At 40.5% G+C, this 21,950-nt stretch overlaps 1 protein-coding gene across 17 annotated transcripts in view; it reads right to left on the reverse strand.

The window, feature by feature from the left end:
• Nucleotides 1-210: 210 nt before the first annotated feature.
• ANK2 (ankyrin 2) overlaps nt 211-21,950 on the reverse strand; it is a 581,957-nt gene continuing 560,217 nt past the window's right edge. For 7 of the 17 annotated variants that reach the window (XM_061419346.1, XM_061419344.1, XM_061419345.1 and 4 more), the window contains 10 exons: nt 21,737-21,811; nt 19,126-19,257; nt 17,613-17,756; nt 13,925-14,207; nt 11,884-12,175; nt 8,861-8,944; nt 8,585-8,749; nt 7,400-7,582; nt 5,911-6,002; nt 211-2,488 (listed from right to left, as the gene is read on the reverse strand). In XM_061419346.1, the coding sequence (XP_061275330.1) occupies nt 2,305-2,488; nt 5,911-6,002; nt 7,400-7,582; nt 8,585-8,749; nt 8,861-8,944; nt 11,884-12,175; nt 13,925-14,207; nt 17,613-17,756; nt 19,126-19,257; nt 21,737-21,811 (1,634 nt within the window). In that variant the 3' untranslated portion in view covers nt 211-2,304. Of the gene's footprint in view, nt 2,489-5,910; nt 6,003-7,399; nt 7,583-8,584; nt 8,750-8,860; nt 8,945-9,430; nt 9,524-11,883; nt 12,176-13,924; nt 14,208-17,612; nt 17,757-19,125; nt 19,258-21,736; nt 21,812-21,950 lie in introns of all 17 variants that reach the window. The other 10 variants (XM_061419338.1, XM_061419339.1, XM_061419337.1 and 7 more) reach the window with 2 other exon arrangements.

Below are 21,950 nucleotides of genomic sequence, written 5' to 3' on the forward strand. Positions count from 1 at the left end.
TGCATAACAATAAAAATTCTTTCAGGACAGAATACAGTCTGTTTCTCCCAGTGCTTAACAGCATTGGGCATGAAGCATATTCAGTTCCCAAACAAGAACAAAAGCCAGTGTGTCTTCCTTCAGGCTTCACATCTATTTCATCTCTTTAATATTCATCTGTCATCTCCTGGAATCAAAGGTGAGTGATAAAGAAGAACAAATCACCGTTGCCACATTTAACACTTGTACATTTTATTTAATTAAATCAGCCATTGTACACATTGCAGCTATGTATTGTTAGTGTTGTATTTTTTCCGTTAACTAATACATGCCCTCATAGATATATTCAATTAGTGTTATCACCATGGGAACAAGATGCTGATTCATCAACTGAAAATTCACTTCTTCTCACAGTATTCAAGTTTTTTGATTACACAGCAAAAATCAAAACCAAAAAAGAAAAAAAAAAGGTGAATAACCATTATGTTGTTACAGACATCATCTGCACTGCAAATAACACAACAGAAGTGCTTTTCTTGAGCTCCAGTGAAGGTTTGGACAACAAGGCCATGGTGCGCTTGAAAAGTTTCACCACTGGCCTCACTCATTTTGGCTGCCAAAGAATGCTTTATTTCCTATCCAATTGCCAAAAAGTGCTATCATTTGAGGCTTAGCAGATTCGGCTTGTGGGAAACCTCCCTCCCAGGAAATTTTCTCTCTTGGCAACGTTACTTGAAATGAAGAAGTACCATTGTTTGTCATCTTTGTTTTTGACATTCGGAACAATGAGTCATTTTTGCACAACAGGAAAAGACCAGATAGAATTGGAAAATGTTCAATCCCTGGAGGATAGACTCTGGTTTTTAAAATTTTTAAATTTCATCTTCATTGAATATACTTTTCTTTAACAAATAACTGATTCAAAATGTATACTGTTTATATGAATATATTTGTGAATATATATATGTTAAAATGCTACACAGCTTCAACCACTAGAGGAATGAGGAATAGGACATGGAAATCACTCAGCTGATCAAAGTCCCTTCTTTGAAACAGACAGACAGGGAAGTGCACAAATGCACTTCAGAGTTTCCAAGGGAGTTCGGATTTCAAATAAATAAACTAAAAATTTTAAACCCAAACCAAATTTTTCAGGATTTCTCAATCTCGTCTGCAAGCTAAAAACAGACCTAGCAGAAAAGTGAAAAGTGCTTGCTGAGGGTAAAAAGAATGAAAACCATCGATGTGATTAGAAGAGGGGTTTGTGGTTTGATTCTTAAATGCTACATGCAGGTATTAGAGAAGATATAAACCTGGAGAAAAAAAAAAGAAGAAACCACTTCAACATGGTGAAGGAGTTCAACCATTTGTGTTGGGCAAATCTTGTTTCTGATGAATTATCTACAGTGCAGTGGCCAGGAGAAAGTACCACCAATAAGACAGCGTGGTTTGCTAAAGCAGCAATGAAAACTGGAAAACTACAGTAGTTTTAGCTTTTTAAAATACCCTGCCAACATGTCCCAAATCTAAAGGACCTGAAGATGCTAGACAGCTGTGGGATGCTGCTACTGGCAACTCAACACCTCACTGCTTCATCTCGTTGCCTCGGCTCCCCGCCTCCCCGCCCTCGATGACGGCTGGAGAGTCATAAATCATGGCTGGCCAGCACCAGCGCTAAGTGCTTAGTTAGGACAGTTCTTCAAGGTTATGAACCCATCTTTAACTAGGAGCCAGAGCTACTCTGGAAATTCTAAGGACATGGTAGGTCTGAAGTGCTTCTTTTGTGGTAGAACTGTATTATCATTCGATTGTGTTAGCAATATCTTAACGAACTGTGGTTCAGCAATTCCTCTAGAGGCCTTTCACTCCGTGATGCCCAGTGTAGTCATGATAGGCAGTGGTTTTAATTTTAATATAGTGTTCGTCTGAGCATTAGCTATATACATCGTACACGGGTATCTCTTGGAAGGATTCCTATGTGTCATCATTTGAAGAGGTCCGCAGGTGAAGTTCTCCCGTTGAATGGATTTTCATGGAGCTTGTGCAGAAGCCAAGAAGAACAACGGAGGTGGCCAGGTCCCAGGTCAGCACAGACACAACAGAGCAGTGGATACAGCATCCAGAGTGAGGGATGCTATCTTTGGTCACAAATTAGCTTACAGTTAAAGAGGATGGGGGAAAACTCAAACCAAATGCCGCATGTTTGCTGAAAGTGAAATGTCAGGGTATCCCATTAATCAGGCCAGTGAGGTCACTCCTCTAATGAAACGGGACGTTGCATATTGAGTGAAGGTGTGGTTTCTGGTGTGAGAATTGGGCAGCCCCTCACTGGGCCTCTTGCTTCGAGTCCTCCTTGCAGAAATGCCGAAGGAGTTGCTGGAGGTCGTGCTGGAGGTCGTCCTGGTCTAGCGCTTCTGGGACATCCTCCAGGTGCTCCAAGTAAATGCGTTTTCCCTGCTGGTCCTTCACCACAGCCCTCTTCTGGGTTCTAGCTTTACTCATTGTCGTCCTGGAGGAAAGCAGACAAGAGAATGTTACGTTCTTTCTTTCCTGCTAAAGGCAGCCACTACCTTTGGTATGAGAGGACCTAAGACATGAAAGTGATACTTACTGTTGACGCCTCTGTCCTGGGCTACTACCAACTACAGCCATCTCTGCACTTCTTTCTTTTAGACACAGCTCTCCTATTTAAATGACTCATGAAATTTCTAAAACGTATTCTGGAACAAGGAGTATTTTTTTTTTAAACTTTAAGAAATATTTCAAATAAATGAAATGATGTTTTCATATGATTCTCTTAAGAACTAACCATACACTCATGCCTGTTTTGATTAGGGCACTGCTTCATCTCCATGTACTGTTATATTGGTATGATTATTTTCCTGCATCTTTACTGCAAAGTGATCATACTGTGATTTGCTCCCTCTCTGCTTGTAAATACAATTCTTCATTCCACAAATATGTGGTAAACATGTCTTATGGACCAGGTACTATTATTATATAGCAAGTAAGGAAACTGGATCTCAGAGAATTTAAGCAGTGCTCCAAATAAAAAAAAATAACTCAGTTATTATACAACAGGGCCAAAAATCAAAGGTTTCAGGATTTGAATCTATAACCATGAGGCCATAGGGACCAACTTTATACCAGCATTGGATGTATCAGTTTTTTAAGCTTTACCCAGTATTTTCCTTACCGATTCCTAGTGTCAAGAAGCTGAGGGTTCTGCCCACGGGCTGCCCTAAGCTAATGCTTCTTAATTCCCTAAGCTTAATTCCCTAAGCTTAATTCTTCCTTCTGACATCTCTACACATCTGTTAAGATCACCGTGGTTTTTAAAATGGCTGACTTCAATCAAAACACTTCCGGCTTACCTTTGGACATCTTGTCTTCTTCCTTCTCTTGTGTTCTCTTATCTCCCCTTTCCTTTGAGTCTACCTGAATTATTTTGTATCTGCAAGCAAACTTTCATTTGTTCCTTTTGAGTAAAACATCAAATTTGGCGCCAGTGCTTGAAGTCAGATTGTTTTATAACTATTCAGCATCCATATATATTTTTTTCATCCAAAATGCAAATTTCTGCTATTGCCACCAAGATCTAGTATAAACCTTTAGGGCACTGGCATTGGGGGTTAAGCTTCTATCAGAGGACACTTCTTGGTGCTGTGTGTCCACATATGTCAATGAATGTGTTTATGAATACACTTACATATACAACTCAAACAGTGGAATGAATTATATGCCTATCGGGGAGCAGTGGGTATGATCAAATGTCTTCAGCAACATGTAAGATGAAGTGTTGTGGATCACAAATAGACTTCCATAAACTAAGTAGCTGTGGGACTGGACTGAGATGTCTATATTCCTGGCTTCAAATTCACCAGCTGTCACTGAGAATTTTGGATGAACTGGTCTCAATCTAACTCCATCTTAAGATCTCATGATGCTAGGGTGTGCGTGGTTTATGTGGTCCCATATGCATAACTGAGTAAAAGATGTAAGAGTTCAGAGTATAAAAAGCACTTTATCCTTAATTTATATAGCATTCTTAAAGTTCTGTGAGCAATTACTCTCTCTTAAATTCCTAGCTGGGGCTGTTTTTCACATGTGGTTGGAGGGTGGAATTGTGACAGAACCTTTAATTTCACTGTTCTAATTATTATGTTCTACAGGCTAAAAATAGCCTTGTAGAGTACTATAAATGACAATCTTTCTTTTCTTCTCACTGAAATGAAAAGCACAGCAGTAACTTCAATTTCCATTGTGTCTTCAATGAGAAGCTGAGAACATTTTGTTAATACACACGGCACTGCTAGAAGCCCAGAAAGAAGTGAGGTAATGGTGCCCAAGTTTACACATCGAACAAGCAATGGGGATGAGGGTAGACCAGAAAGCCTCAGAGCTAATCCTTGTTCATATGCACAGATATGAGCTGCTTACTGCTTTTATAATATTTTCTGAATTTATTAAAGTCCCTGGTTTCAGCCTCACTAGGTACATTCAGCTTCATGGGTATCAAATTCATGCTCATGTTATTTACCACTCACATGCAGAATCATGAAACAGCTTGTTAAAGACAAAAACCCATCAAAGGAAAGATTTACCAAGATTGAGCTGAAAGTGAAAGTGAAAGTGAAGTCGCTCAGTCGTGTCTGACTCTTAGTGACCCCATGGACTGCAGCCTACCAGGCTCCTCTACCCATGGGATTTTCCAGGCAAGAGTACTGGAGTGGGGTGCCATTGCCTTCAGCTAGATTAATTTGTGAGCAATTTAATTTGATTCCTACTCCTTGGAAGGAAAGTTATGACCAACCTAGATAGCATATTCAAAAGCAGAGACATTACTTTGCCAACAAAGGTCTGTCTAGTCAAGGCTATGGTTTTTCCAGTGGTCATGTATGGATGTGAGAGTTGGACTGTGAAGAAAGCTGAGCACCGAAACATTGATGCTTTTGAACTGTGGTGTTGGAGAAGACTCTTGAGAGTCCCTTGGACTGCAAGGAGATCCAACCAGTCCATTCTAAAGGAGATCAGTCCTGGGTGTTCTTTGGAAGGAGTGATGCTAAAGCTGAAACTCCAATACCTTGGCCACCTCATGCGAAGAGTTGACTCATTGGAAAAGACTCTGATTCTGGGAGGGATTGGGGGCAGGAGAAGGGGTCCACAGAAGATGAGATGGCTGGATGGCATCACCGACTCAATGGACATGAGTTTGGGTGAACTCTGGGAGTTGGTGATGGACAGGGAGACCTGGCGTGCTGCAGTTCATGGGGTTGCAAAGAGTCAGACATGACTGAGTGACTGAACTGAACTGAACTCTATTCTACAATGGAATATCCGAGATGGTTGGCCCAATGAAATTGGTGACTTCCTGAAATCTAGGAAGTGACTGTCTAAAAGTCATCTGACTATTATTATGTCTTGCTGCTGCTGCTGCTAAGTTGCTTCAGTCGTGTCCGACTCTTAGCGACCCCATGGACTGCAGCCTACCAGGCTCCTTGTCCATGGGTTTTTCCAGGCAAAAGTACTGGAGTGGGGTGCCATTGCCTTCTCCCATTATCATGTCTTAGTATTTAAAATTTTTTTCTTTGTTTATTTATTTATGGCTGTGCTGGCTCTTCATTTCCGTGGTATGTGGGATCTTCCTGGACCAGGGATTGAACCCAAGTCTCCTGCATTGGCAAGTGGATTCTTTACCACTGAGCCACCAGGGAAGCACCTTAGTATTACTTTTAAAGCATCAGGAGAACACTTCAGGAATGATACAGTGACAGATGTTATCACTTGATGGAAGTCTTAAAATGCAGGGTGAGTCTGTAGCTTCCAAGGGGGTTTTAGGGTAGATGTGTGGATTCTATTTATCTTTTCTTAATATTAGAAAACTTTTAAAAAGTGTTAGTTGGCAAAGCATCACCCCATGCTAACCCAAACCTTCTAATTATTGATCCATCCTCCTTCAGGACTTCATTCTCTACTAAACTGGGGGAGTAGACTTTCATGTGGCTACCTGTGTAACTCAAAGCCTGAAATAAGGAAAAAACAGAACAAGACAAAGTCTATCATAAACCATAGACTTTAACTTAATCTATCACTCTGCTTAATGGATAGTCAATATAAAAATACATGCTTGAAAGGATAAAGAAAAGCAGTTCTTAGGAGCAGACCTAAGGATCAAGTTTTATTTAACAGGTCTGTAAAATTTCTTGCATTCATGAAGGAGACTGGTTCAACTACTCCACAGTTGTCCCTACCTATACTGGTTGAGTTCTAATTTCCTCCTCACCTCACCCTGCTCCTCTCCACAATGCAGACTTTAATGACAAATACAATCAATAACGACCAGAGGCAAAAACAAGGAACAAACAAACAAAGCCCGAAGTGTATAACTCAGGTGATTCTTCTTTTGATAGTTCAAGTTCACCAGGTGTCAAATCTGAAGAACTAAAAGTAGTATGAATAAAGTATGCTCTTAATATCCTAAGGCATTCATATATAATCTCAATGCATACTGTGGGTATAAAAGAGGGCATGCACATAAGATTTAACTTCAAAATGTTTCAATAGCAAAGAATGTTTCATAGATGTATTTTGCACACGCCCACCAGCCCTTAGCTGAATCTTTGAGACCAGATGTGTTTCAAATTTCAGGGTTTTTTTCTTTTTGGATTTTAGAAAGGTAATATGAGGTATACACTATATATTCTAATATCTCATTTGGGGTAGGGACAGCATCCTGAAATCACACCCATTAATATATCAATAGTAAAACATGAACATTCATTCTTTTGGAATAAAAAAGACTCCAAGTCATTACAATTCCTTGTCAGTTCACACTAAGTTTTTCTGCCAAACTAGCTTGCTACTAACTTTAAAAATTTGTTTTGGTTTTCAAAATTTGGGGAATTTTTGTATTGTAGTAAGTGTTTATGGAGATCACTGTGCTGTGGACCCATTTCATAATTATTGAAAATCAGAACTTAATTATAAATGCTTGATTTATTTATGGTTATGAACGATATCTGAATCTTCTTTAACGCTTATTATTGGAAATATCTGAGAATATCCATTAGCAAAAATAAGGGGCAATATCTAATTCTTTCCCTTACTAATTGGAAGTACAAGTCAGTTCTGAGACTTTTAGGCAAGAGGTACCATCATGCCCCAACTTTGGAGATTCTGATCCAGAATGAGCTGAAGGGAATCCTGGTCATGTGGATTTTTAAAAACTCTTCAGGTGGCTCAAATGAACACAAGTTGAGGAAAACTATTTCACTGTACACATTATTCAAATAGGAATTCTACGCTCTTGAATTATTCTGCATCCTTCCATGAGTACAGGTATGGAATGACACAATGATAAATCATTTTCTTCTCAAACACAAAGCACACACATAAAGACAAAGTGATGATGCTTCTATACCTCTTCAAAGTCATCTTTGGCTGAAGGAAGATCAGTGGCTAAACTAGAATCCCCCAGATGTTTCTCCATCCTCTCACCATGGACCACAGTTGTCTTAACAACTTTGCTGACTCTACGGCCTTCCACTGGTTCAGCCTGAAATTGTGAGGTACTGGACAGAATGCTGGGCTCAGACAAAGTTACCTGATGAATGAAGGACACACAGTATACAGTTTCGATGACCAAGATGTAACAGTGATGAACTTTTCTACGCCAAAACCCACATGCTACAATGGTGTATCTTAAAGACAGCATTTTGTCAACAAGAAGCAGAAAAAGACTACGATCAATTGGTAACATCTATGTAATGACTATACAGACACAGCACCAAATCAGCCACTTAATTCGTTGCTTGGACAGAGGTTGGTCAGGAAGTTTCATGGCTGAGGAACTGGCTGCTCAGTGCAATGCAACCCAGTGCCCTGCAGATGAACTCTCTTTTCCCAAGTGTAAATGGGTTGTTCTGACATTATGAAGACAAAATTAACCATCAAAGAAGGAACTTACAGAGACATGAGAAACTGAAAATGTAGATGTTTAGAGAACCTCGTGTGTGTAATAATAAAATTTTGAGGATGTGAATGGATGCAAGATGGTGAGAATGTCCCAAATTACATGTCAAAGAGAGTAAATACGCTTCTGAAAGAGGGAAGTAAAACAGGAAGAAATAAAGCTACAAATCAAGGGAGTTTCTGGATCCTGGTTTCAGTGACTCTGAAATGCAAAAGTTTAGAAATCCAGTATTTATCAAAGGTGCCCTAGAGAAGGCTGCGGTGACTGACTGGGCACGGCACCACAGTGCCTTGGCACAAGATTTTTTTCAGAATCTACCACTTGCCAGCTAATAGGATTGCTGTCTTTTAAATTTTGACTTTTGGATGTCTGCTGCTGTCAATTGAATTAATGAGAAAGTGGAAATGAAAAGGACCAAAGACAATGAGTACAGTGGTTACAAATCTCCCTCGTGGTTATTTAAAAATTTTCCAAATCACGAAGACAAAAAAAAAATCAACGTGTAACTAAACACAGACTGCCTTATAAAGGGGGAGAAGTGAGGCCAGCAGGAATGAACTATCTCGTCCATCTCTTGTGAGCTCTATTTCACACCTCTCCATAAAGTCAGTTCTGGAGACGTTGTGGGCTCACCTCTGACTGCTCGGTGTCACTCTTCAATACAATGCGCTTTATGACTTTGGAATAACCATCCCCTTCATCAACGCTGATAGAATCCTGTGGTGCTCCCTGCATCGTAATCTCCTCTTTCTCTGTGCCGTCAGAGGAGATGAACCGCCTAATGATTTTCCTAGTAACCTAGAAGATATTTTACTCATGTAACTTGTTTTTAAGGGACGGTGCCAGGGTACTGATACACGTTTAGACAGGAAACTTGAATCAATCATGCTAAGATACTTAAGATAATACCTTCTTTACCACGGTGTGTCCATGCTCATCGATGTATTCTTCTTCTGTGACTGTTTCTGGGGGTATGTCAGGCATATCATCTCCCTACACAGTTGAGAGAAAAGGGTCACTTCCGTGTTTGACATCAGTGCTGAAGAACTACTCCCAAGTGCTTATAATGCAAGGAAGGTTAGAAAATTAAAGGAGCTTTGAGAAGCATTGCTGAGATGCCAAATCCTGTCACGTAGTAAGTTTAAAAAAAAAAAAAAAGAGGTAATAACATGCTAGAAAATCTGACCAAAGTTAGCTCAAATTTAAACAAACAAACAAAAATAGATCAGCCAGAGGTGAGGTGGGTGGAGCTGGAGATGCTAAATCTTGCTCTTGCTGTTCGTTCTCTCAGAGGGAGGCTGTGGATGTCATTACTGCTGCATTTCTTTACAAACAGAACTTAGGAGGGTTAAGGATCTGCTTTCTGAAGGCCATGCACTACCTAAGGAGCATGCCAAGCCCTCCACTCCAGATTGGTCACTCTCAAAGGGTTATGGGGACAGAAGTGTCCTGGACGTGCAGTAACGGAACAACTGGTACCTGAATAATCAATCGTCGGCGGACAACCCTGGTTGTTACCATCGCCTCCTCATCTGAGCTGGCCTCCAGCTCACCTAATTCCTCTGTTAGCTCCTGGTGGAAGCATGGAAGCAGGGTTTTTGTTTATCATGCTAAGGAATGTCTCTTCACTACAGGTTTCTGTTTTAGCCCACAGTGGTTTCTGCAAGTTCTATTCGTGGAGGCTTTGGTGGAAAAGCCAGGAGGGATGAAAACAGCACATGCTGGGCTCAGACTTCACCGAGAATATAGCTTTTTGTTTACTGAATTAAAAAAAAAATCTGAAATTCTGAGAGTGGCCTGAGCACCCATCCGTCAAAATACATCAGAAGAAAGAAGCAACTTGCCCATTCTTCTTGGACTTCAACTCCTGATGTAGACACAGATCACGGGCAGAACAAGAAACTCTAGTGAGCTGTTGATTCTTGGGCTCAGGCTTGGAATGACCCACCAAAGGCACAGAAATACTATGCTTGTAGCAGAACTTTCTGCAGGAAGTCAAAATTTCCTGTAGCTATTATCTGGCCAGTAGTGAGTTTCCCTGCCATCAAGGAAGACAGGCTATGAATAGTATTAGACTCCCTGTGCACAGGAGCTGAGGTGCAGAGGCCAATCCAATTTTATGGGTCTGGCCCAAAGCCAAAGGTGGAGCTAAGATCATAACTTTAGATGATAACATATCTCACGGGAGCACATATATGGAATCATTCTTTCCTAATGGAATGCTATTTTTAAAAATTCTATTGAAACATAGAAAAGATTACTCAACTAAATTTTGTCAACATACTTTAAAATATCAGTTATATTTCCATATTCTTTCCTGCTGCAGGAAAACATGTAAATTCCAAGCCAAATTATACTTTAAGTACACTTAGGAATCTGCTGCCTAGAAATATGGTCAGGAAGAAAAGTGACTGAAATTGGACCCTTAAGTCAGGGTCATGAGATGAAAAGGGTCAAAATAGGAAGCTTAAGAGAAAGAATTAGAAATTCATCAAGAATAAGTAGAACAGGCCCATATAAATAATGTGGAATATAGGGAAATTTATCAAAATGTATTCATATGCATAGGACAGATTAAATATATGAATTATCCAGATAATTGTTTCAAGTGTACACTTCAGTTAGCCTACAGATTCTTAGACTAAAATTGGCAACTTTTAAGTTCAGATAGCATCTATGAAACATTTTTACTAGAATTCATTTAAGCCAAGAACTTGAGAGATGAATAAAGGCTGTACAAATGCAAACTTGGAATAAACATCCATTCATGGGATGAATTCATTATTTAAAATAGCTGCCAAAATTTGGAGCAGTTCTTATCTGCCTGGATCTCCCCTAATTTTAAACTATGGTTTTAGAAATCTTGCCAGCAGATATCACACTCAGAGTGAACAAAAACAAATGTAGATGTTAAGCCCAAAGATATTTTCCCTCCAGAGTCTTAATTCTTTTATAAAACATTCTTTCCTAAAAGATGTATATGCATGCTTTAAAAATAGTCTGACATATAAAATGTTTTTAAATCCAAAAAAGGAAAAATATATCTAATTTAATTTACATTAAGTTTAATTCAGAAAGATGTTCACACTTGTGTGTGTGTGTGTATGTGTGTGTGTGTGTGTGTGACTCCTTCAGGGAGCTATTGAAAATGCCGGTTCTTGTCCTTTCCCCTCCCTGGGTTCATTCTGATCCAGGAGTTCAGAGGAGGGAGCGATACGAACCATTCAGACCGTGTTCTGAGAATAAATGGTTCAACTCAGTTTCTTAAGATGGTCTCCACCTGTCTTCACAATATCAAAACCTCACTTAAAAACAAAGAAGAGACAGTGATGCATACTCATGCCGCTATGGGTTTTCTGACTTTTGGAACCAGCCGTCAATGTAGGTGTAATGTCCTTTTCCTGAGTCATTCTTAAAATAAATAGGAGCTCTTACTTGGAAATAATACTTCCCCTAATGAGAAACATTTGTTTTGGGAGGTAAACCCCACTCAATACCCACAGGTGGTGTGCTTATCACCTGACCGCACAGACAGACTTGCCACGAGGGCAGATTCCAGCACTCTCCCACGGCTGGCCAGCTTACCTGATGCTCGGTCAATTCCCCTCACTAGTCGTCTTTATTTATAAGATAATTCTGAAAGGTAATATCAGGTATATTATTTCACCCCAATGCTCATTTTTCTTAGCAAAAGGGTTTCCAACTATAAAACTGGGGCTGATGGTCAAAGAGCTAGAATTAGAACCATGTACTACTCTCTTTCTAGATTCACGGGTTCTCAGGTTTTTAAAAGGGATTGGTGGGCTTCCCATGGCCCAAGTTAATTAATTTGGCAAGCTGTTCTGTGAAAAAAACAGGTCACTGGAGAAATGCACATGGGAGAGGGTGTGGAGCTTTGTTCCACGTGGGAAAAGAAACAGAGGAGATTTTACCTTTTGAAAAGCAGCCTCTTCATCAAGCCTCTCGAAGGCCTGAGGCTGGTCCTCGGCCGATTCCACGATCACGAGGCTGGTTTTCCGAGGTGAACTCTCCTCCCTGCGTTCGGGGGGCTCCTCAGGTTCCTGCACAACTGGAGAGCCTCCCCGCTCACTCGATGTTGGGGTTTGGAGATACAGCCTCTCCTCCTCGGAAGGGGTGGCAATTTCCTCAGGTGTCTTGGTGGGGGAGCCCGATGTTTCCGTGGCCTTCTGAGTCTCTGACATTTCTGTCCCTGGGGTTGTCACGCTGAAACGGAAAAGCCCCAGTATACCATGAGAACACAGGCATTTGTGACCCCGTTGAAGGAAGGGAAGATGAAATCTGTCTTCATAGTCCATGGAAGTCTAAATATGTTTCTAAACTTGGCCAAGAAATGAAATGTGAACAAAAATTGTATGTAAAATATAGTTACAGCACATTGATGTAGCATTGACTGGGAAAGATGCGCTTTAAAAAGATAAAAATTATTCTCAAATGTATTACCATTTCCTAATCTCTACAAAGTAGGGTAATAAATAATATGAGATATTAATAAATAAATAATTTCATCTTTCTTTGACAACTCAAGGTAATATTGATGATCTGAGGAGGTTTATATAAGAAAAATCCGTGGACAATAGGCTTCTGAAGCAAGACCAAAATTTGGCAAAAATTTTAAAAAGCAATATATAAACCCCATGTTAAATATAGTTACCATAATCATAAATAGAGGGAGATTCTTGTTATATCTCTGGAAAATCATTATTACTTGATAAGATCTTTTGGTATTGAAACTTTTTCTATTGATATAGTTTAAGTAACACAATCTTTATAATTGCAATTTCTTTTTTAAATAATTATTTATTTGGTTACACCAGGTCTTAGTTGAGGTACGTGGGATCTAGTTTCCTGACCAGAGATTGGACCCAGGTCCTCTACATTGGGAACATGGAGTCTTAGCCACTAGACTACCAGGGAAGTTCCTATCATCCCAATTTCTAAAATAAAAAAAAATGTTCCCCTACTTTATTATAATTTTGTCACTCTATAGATGTTAAATGCCCCGAGTGCTTTTCTGATAGTCCCTCTTTGCTTCCCAGCTTTTCCTTCTTCCTTCTCGCTTTTCCTGGCCTCTCCTTTATGTTCTCCCCTACAATCTAAAGGCGGGTGGGTGAGAAGGCGGTGCTCTGCGGAAGGCAAGGTCATCTCAATGCCCATTTTCTCCAAATCCAGTGATTTCAGCATAGAGCTCACTCAACAACAAAGAGCCTCCTGACACACTATTCTCACATTTCAGGGCGGGGACACGCTTGCCTTTCTCATGATCTGGTTGGTTTTCTAGACAAGTGTCATTTAAGAAACTTTCTTTTGCTTTTGCTTCCAGGAAGCCCAGAGCTTGAGTTCTAAGCTCACTGCACTCTGCAGCTTCCTTTAGCCAGAAGCTCTCCAGACGACTTCTCTTCACTCCCATTCCAACCTCTAATGGTCTTTCAATCTGTGTGCGTAATTTGTGTGGCATTTCTATATTTACTGTCAGCCACCTCATAGCTTTGTGGTGGTTTCTCCTGCACTGGCCCTGTTCACACTCTGCACCAGTCAGAACACAACCCGCACGCACACAGAGAAGTGAGGTACAGCAGAAACACAAGTCATGACCGCACAGTCTACAGTGTCAACAATGCCTTCAGAGAAACACCTTTGACCTTTGACCCTGTAAGGTGAATAAAGTGGATATTACTATCATAATCTATAGATATGGAAACAGAATCTCAAAGGGCTTAGGCATTCACCCAAGGTGACCAAATTGGAAATTGGTTCAAGCAGACTTGTGCCATGCAATGCTGTCACATGATGTCTATTAAATATCTTGCTTCTTTTCCTCTAGTTCTGGCATTTGTTATTCGTGTCATTTGAGAACTATCTGAAAACGCTTTATGCTTGGATATGGCTGGCACCCTAGCCATGTTGGCTGGCATCTCTGGACTGACCCAGCACAGCCTTTCTTTTGGAACTCACAAGTATTCTTGCTGTTCAAGAGACGACTCCTCAGGCAGGTCTTGCATTTTCCCTGAGAAATCCTGTTGAACTTGCTCCTTTTGAGTCTGGGGAAGGAGCTCTGTTGCAGAGCCATCGCCCTCAGTCTTGGGGATGCCATCCTGAAGAGTGGAGTAACCAACAGAAATGTCTTCCTCTGAGACGATGGGAGGGTGGTCAGAGGCCTCGTCCTCTTTAGAAGCAGCATGCTCCTCTTTCTGCTTGTGCTGGGCAGTGCAAAGCTCCTCTTGGAGTACTGAGAACCCTGGAGGGGAGAATGATTCCAAGTAAGTGTTTAATTGAAGCTAAACTTATTAAGTAGGTACTTATTAAGTAACTACTACATGCTACGCCTGTGATAGGTTCATGGTTACAAAGTTGATTGAGGCACTGTGTCTGCTTTCCATCTAATACTGACCATCTAGGGAAGCATAGGCAAGTAAGAAATATTAAAATGCACATGACTGGGCCACCAGTGCTAGCTGATGAATGCCAAGGACCCAACAGGGTCAAAGAATCAGGAAAGGAAATGCAGAGGGTGAGACAGCTTTAGGAGACCTAAAGATAAGCAGGAATCAACTGCAATAGTCAAGGCATAAATCTACATAGCAAGAAGAGGGTTAATACGAATGGTAAAAAAAACACTACTACTCCTACTAATAGCCAACACGTTCTGAATCTTTATACTATACATCAGGTACCATTATGGGTTTCCCAGGTGGTGCTAGTGGTAAAGAACCTGTCTGCCAAAGCAGGAGACATAAGAGACATGGGTTTGAACCCTGCATCTGGAAGACCCCCTGGAGGAGGGCGTGGCATCCCACTCCAGTATTCTTGCTTGGCGAGTCCCATGGACAAAGGAGCCTGCTGGGCTACACACAGTCCATAGGGTCGCAAAGAACCAGACACAACTGAAGCAACTTAGCACAGCACGGGCATATTATAGGTGCTTTGCAAGTATGAACATGTATTAAACAAACACTCTGAGGTTAGTACTCTTTTTATGAAAGGTCTCTTAGGCCAGGCCATGGAATTTCATTATATCAAGGGCAATAAGGAGTCACTGAAAATTTTTTTGGCAGAGATGTGACTGACATTCATCTATCTCTCTATTCACTCAATAGATATAATATGTTGAGTTTTATATCTAATAGGTGTTTAGATGCTGGATACATAGTAGTAAACAGGACAGTAAAAGTTTCTGGCCTCACTGAACTTGCATTTCTGCGGATATAGATTTATAATAACTTTTAGGGGGCACGGAAGCCAGGGGAAAAGTACAGAGTAAAACGGGGCCAGTATTTCAGATAAACTTGTCAGAAAAGGCTCCTTTTAGGAGCTGATACTTGAGCAGAGGCCTGAATAAACAGAGAAAAAGGCACGTGATGATCTGAGGGAAGAACACCTCAGAATGGAGGGGACAAAAAGCACCAGAGCCTAGAAGCCTGAGAAGACGGAGGCGCCCAGGGAGCAAAAGTCAGGTGTCTTGGACTTGGAAAGACGGGGAGAGATAGGAGACAGGACAAGCTATGAGGCTCCTGCTGACAATAATACACGCCACTGTGTGAATTTACAGAATGTAAACTGCACAAAGACACTGAAGGAGACTACCCCGTGGCATAGGAGAAAAAAAGAAGAGAGGGTATCATTTTAAGAAGAAGAAGAAGGGATTAGTTTTCTGTCTCAAATGTTACAAGCAGGTAAAGGAAGATGAAGACTGAGTTGCTCAGTGCATTTGGTGATGAGGAGAAACTGGTAATTTTGCAAGATTCTTTGCTGTTGAGTGATGATGACCACACATGGCCTGTATGGATTCTAGAGACAGTTCTATAGAGAACGGGAAGAGAAAAAGTAGAGATGGGAAAGTTAGACTCTCCTTTGGAAGAGACTTCCCATGAAATGGCTGGAGAAACAGAACTTCATACAGGGGGACATGTTGGGTGAAAGAAGATATTTGCTTTGCTTTGCTTTTTAAAGCTGGGATCTATGAAGTACATTGTAATGCTCTAAAGCATGGTCTAGTTGTAGGAAGACAGAGTGGGTCACTGCAGGAGAGAAGCCCACAGCTGGTAAAGGGGATGAAATCCAGTACGAAAGGCGAGATGATGGTTTTAGCAAAGCAAGGCCATTTCATATAGCAGGGAAGGTCGAGTATAAGCACTGAGATGCACTTACGTTGGGAGATTTTGTGGTGAATGGATATGGACATTTGCTTATAGTTATTCTTTTTTTCTAAGGAATGTCAATTATGATCAGGTTGGAAAAAATGAAAAGAAGAGAAATATTGGAGGCTTGAAAGAAGAAGAGAAAATGCAAAAATACTGATGAGACAGATGAAGGAGAAAGAGTCAGTGAGAATGGAAATGAATGAGGGTAAATTAGGGAAATTTTAATATAAAAAATGAGGTAGGAACAATGGCTGGAGGTCCAGTGGGTTTGAAGGATGACTGTGTAGAAGCAAAGGAGGATGCAAGTGTAATCCCTCAAGTCAGGACTTGGAAGTAGTACAGTCACTGATGACTCAGTTTGGGTTGCAGGCATAGAAACGGGTTACTAAGGTAGAGTAAAAGACACAAGCATCAGCAGTGCCACCAAGGAGCTGAAGAAAGGGCACTGGGTATCACCCATGCTGACGGTTGCTATGCACTATTTGTGTGCATGCTGAGTCACTTCACTCATGTCCAACTGTGTGACCTCATGAACTGAAGTCCACCCGACTCTCTGGTCATGGGATTCTCCAGGCAAGAATACTAGCGTCAGTTGCCATGCCCTTCTCCAGGGGATCTTCCTGACCTGGGAATCAAACTCGCATCTGCCTGTGTCTTCTGCATTGCAGGCAGATTCTTTACCCACTGAGCCACCTGGGAATGCTGCTGCTGCTGCTGCTGCTAAGTCGCTTCAGTCGTGTCCAACTCTGTGCGACCCCAGAGATGGCAGCCCACCAGGCTCCCCTGTCCCTGGGATTCTCCAGGCAAGAACACTGGAGTGGGTTGCCATTTCCTTCTCCAATGCATGAAAGTGAAAAGTGAAAGTGAAGTCGCTCAGTCATGTCTGACTCCTAGCGACCCCATGGACTGCAGCCTACCAGGCTCCTCTGTCCAGGTCCCATTCACATTCATATGCTGAAACCCTAGTCCCATTGTGATGATATTTGGACAATGTATCCCTAGGAGGGAATTAGGTCATGAGGGGAGAGCCCTCATGAATATGATTAGTGAGTGCCCTTATAAGAAGAGGTTAGAGAGCTGGCTGTCCTTGATGTGAGGACAGAGCAAGAAGACAGCCACGAACCACCCTGAAGAGGGCCCTCACCAGACCCTGATTATGCTATCACCCAGACCTTGAACTTCCTGAAAACTTCCCTGGTTTTCAGAACCAAGAGAAATAAATTTCTGTTGTTTAAGCTACCCTGGTTTTCTGTTGGAGATCATGGTTTTCTGTTGGAGCAGCCCACAACGACTGAGACAGTGATGAAATATCAAAGTATGAGCAGTATTCAGGTACCTAAAATGGGCAAGGAAGTCTCAGGGTAGTGAGGAGAAGAATGTATGACCAAAGACCATAGGCAACCCTCTGAAAAAGGAAGATGGTGGGTCTCACTGCCTGAATTAACCATACACAACAGGCACTCATACACAACAGGCACTCATACACACACAAGCTATCTGACCTTCACTATGATCCAGTGTAATGGTCTGCTCAATCTCTGCATAGCTATGACCGATGCGCTCCTGGAGAGCTTCTGTGCTGGTCTCCATGAGATGCACGATATCCATTCGGTTGATCTTGGTGAGACATTCAACGAGACTGGTATCTGGGATATTAAAGAAAAAACATTGATTACATCAGAGGGCTAGTCTTTTAAACCCTTTCCTTTAGTTGTCTTAGTGAATTTTTTTGTTGATACATTTTAAGTATAGGAAAAAATTTACTAAAATTTTGTTATCTGTACCAAAAACAGCCAAAGCCCAACTAAGGATCTTTGTAAGCAAACAAACAAGACAAACACACAAAATGGGTGACACAGCATGGTAATAAGCCCTAAAAGCAGAGCTACCAGACGGCGTGGAGAAGGTCCTGTCACATGTGATCCTTTGATAAAAAGCGATTTTCTAGTAAAAGTATATCCCACATATTGTGTGGGATATATTCATACTAGAAAAAGTATTTGTTGACTGCTGCTGCTGCTGCTGCTGCTGAGTTGCTTCAGTCGTGTCCAACTCTGCGTGACCCCATAGACGGCAGCCCACCAGGCTCCCCCGTCCCTGGGATTCTCCAGGCAAGAACACTGGAGTGGGTTGCCATTTCCTTCTCTAGTACATGAAAGTGAAAAGTGAAAGTGAAGTCGCTCAGTTGTGTCCGACTCAGCGACACCATGGACTGCAGCCTACCAGGCTCCTCCATCCATGGGATTTTCCAGGCAAGAACACTGGAGTGGGGTGCCATTTCCTTCTCCAATGCATGAAAGTGAAAAGTGAAAGTGAAAGTGAAGTCGTGTCCAACTCAGCGACGCCATGGACTGCAGCCTACCAGGCTCCTCCGTCCATGGGATTTTCTAGGCAGGAGTAGTGGAATGGGTCACCATTGCCTTCTCCGATTACCTGAAATTTAAATTTAACTGGGTACTCTCTATTTTTATTTTTATTTTCTGGCAATCCTGTCGAGAAAAATGGTAAGAGAAGGAAAGATAAATGTGGGCTGGAAGTCTCTAGGTAAGGTCTTCAAAGAGATATTAAAGGAAATAGCAAATTTAGACTAGCTGAAGGATAAGAAGCAGTTATGGCTACTTCCCATTTTATTTGATGTGGTCAAAATATCCACTTGACATTTTCCCCCTGTTTTAGTTATTTAGGAGTAAAGGAAGCAGGAACTGAATGTAATATAACATCAATAAAACAATGATTAGTAAAGCAAGTGTCTGCTGTCAATATTTAGAAAATTTAAGGATCTTAATAACATTCCTGTTAGCAACCAGGGCTAGGATCACTTTTCACTACTTAATGCTGTTCACAGAAACACAGTACAAGAAGTTTCATGCAACGTGGTTATTTGAGAAATGTTATCGCTTCTTCTCATTTGCTTATAGCCGCACTTCAGATTGGTGGCACCTGACATAAAAGGCACTGAATAAGGCTTATTTCCACCTCCACCCTACTGCCTTTTAGTTAGAGCTCCCCACCCACCTGTAGCATGTCTCCCGTCCCTTTCTAGCCAGTACTTCAACAGCGCATGACTCTGATCCTGCAGGGAGTTAGGGTTCTCAATTCGAATTTGATGAATTTGCTCTTCAGTGAAGTCCAGTTCTCTTGCTAACTCTAGAAGAGAAAATACTTTGTAAACACATTAACTTCAAAGTTTGAGTCTCAACACCTTGTCTTGTGATTTTGCAAATGATGAGTTCTTTGTACTGCTGTAACAGAGTTCCTTTATGTTTTCCTATTAGAAAAGACTCTCATATGCCTTTGTTCTTCTAGCACTAACCCCAGATATTTTCCTTACAACTGGGTTTGGAGTTGATCACTGTCTTAGTGGAAAAAGTAAGTTTGAAACAATGATTATAAAACATGTAAATTCAGGCCCACTCATTTAATTCCAAAATTAGAAGAGACCATTAATACTGGCTTATATTCTTAATCAAGATAATGGAAAATAAATGAGTGAAAACAGTAGAAGAGACCATGTCTCACTTTTAATCATAATTAGGTAATTTTCAAATACTATAAATCCTGTTTCTGAGTACTTGGATAAATGTTGGTTACAGCTGTATTACGGTGGTTGGATAAACTCTTTTCTACAACATTATGTCATACGAATAAAAGGTCTGGGAAGCATTAACTGACCTAGGGAAGAAGCCACAAAGTTCTTATTTAAAGTCTATACCACTAACATTCTACATGGATGCTACTGTATTGAGGGGTGTGTGTGTATAAATGAGGTGTCCTCTTTAGAGGGTAATTTGCTAATATCTTTCTAAATTAAAAATATACATATCCTTTACCCAGCAATTTTCCTTTTAGGGGTATGCCCTACAGTGGGTGCATGCTCAGTTGTGTCTGACTCTATGCGACTCCATGGACTGTAGCCCGCCAGGCTCCTCTGTCCATGGAATTCTCCAGGTAGAATACTGGAGTGGGTTGCCACTTCTTTTCCAGAGGATCTTCCCGAGCCAGGGATCAAACCCACACTTCTTGCATCTCCTGCATTAGCAGGTGGATTCTTTACCTCTGAGCACCAGAGAAGCCCATGCCCTACAGACACAGCCACAAATCTACCAGTGCACAAAGATATTTACTGCCACTAACAAGAAACAGCCTAGGCATCCATCAACAAAGGCCACTGATGGAATGGCCTCCTATACAGTGGAATTAAATATTTATTTAAAAGAATTACATAGATATTTCTATGCTGATGGATTATTTATGAGAAATACTGTTAATTACTCAGCTTATTTTTTAAATAATAGGCATAGATGTGAGCACTGCAGATTTTGTCTGAATACATGAGAAAGTGTTAGCAGTTACCCTTGAGGAATGGAGCTCGAAGATAAGATGTAGGTAGTGTGAGGGACTTATTTACATTTTATACCATTCCATATGATTTTAAGGTTTGAATTTTCACCAACTATAACAGATACTGCATTTAACATACATATACATACATACTTAAAAAGCAAATAATTCGGAATGCTAGCTATTTAATAAGTCAACTAGGGATATTTTGAGATCCTCCCTTCCTCTAAATTCCTCAATTAAATAAATATGATCAGTATTATTAAATTACTTTAAACTATTTCAGTCATTTATTCTACATTATCAATTATCTTTGTTAAGAGTATTATGACTTCATACCCAATCTTTAAGAAACTTAAAGGAGCTTAATATTAACTTTATAATGTTTCAATTACGTAGTCTTCCAGGTTCCTCTGCCCATGGAATTCTCCAGGCCAGAATACTGGAGTGGGTAGCCATTCCCTTCTGCAGGGTATCTTCCCAACCTAGGGATCGAATCCAGGTCTCCCACAATGCAGGCGGATTCTTTACTGTCTGAGCCACCAGGGAAGCCCTTATACTGTTTCAGTTAAGTAGTCACAAATGACATAAAAGTCAGACCAAAAAAAAAAATCGGGAAAAGGCAAAAAATCTTGACAATCTTGCTTTAGTATGTTATATCATAGGAAAGATAAAAGGTATACCTTTTAAATGCTTATTTGTAAATAAACCACATTGATTTTAGAATTCACTTCACATCAGAAAAATTATTTAACATATAATTTCTAAACTGAAACATGCCTATTTCTCAGAAAATTAGTGAACATCTCATTCATATGTATTTTAACTTTCATTTGAAGTTACGTTTAATACTGTTTACAATGAAAATATCTGAAACAAGTTATCTAAAACAAGAAATTCAAATTGAATTTCAAATTAAATTCTGGTTGAATTTAAAATTAAATTCTATGACAACTGCATCTAACAATGGTTTTGAAACACAGTAATCTCTCCAAAATTTAAATATCCAAAGGAGGGTGGTGGGAGTTGTTTTGTTCTCAACCTAAAGTTCTATTATTCAAAATTCCAGAGACAATAAAAGGCTTGCCCTGGTTCACAAAGTGAGTTAATGCAGACCCCAGATTTTTGAGTTCACAGTTTATCATTCTTTTCACTATTCCATGTGGTCTTCCTCAAGGGGAAAAAAAAAAAGACCTTTTACTTTGTCAATGACACTTGGCTGATGCAAACTATGTCATTCAAACCAAGCAGGTTTTGTTGAAGAAATGGGTCATATGCATTTTACCTGTCCAGCTGAAGCCAAGGTGATCAGCAATATATGCCAGCCTTTCCTCAATCCGTTCCTGCTCATCCTGTTGATCTATAGAAGGTCAAAAACAGAATGGCCAAAAGTTGTCCATGACAGGAGAGGGACCACAGTACTGATCATCCAAAGAAAGACAGTCAATTGTCCAAATATTTGATTACAGCACAAGTTAACTATAACATTTTAAATCATA

This window comes from Bos javanicus, chromosome 6 (assembly GCF_032452875.1).
Source record: "Bos javanicus breed banteng chromosome 6, ARS-OSU_banteng_1.0, whole genome shotgun sequence".
NCBI lineage: Eukaryota > Metazoa > Chordata > Mammalia > Artiodactyla > Bovidae > Bos > Bos javanicus.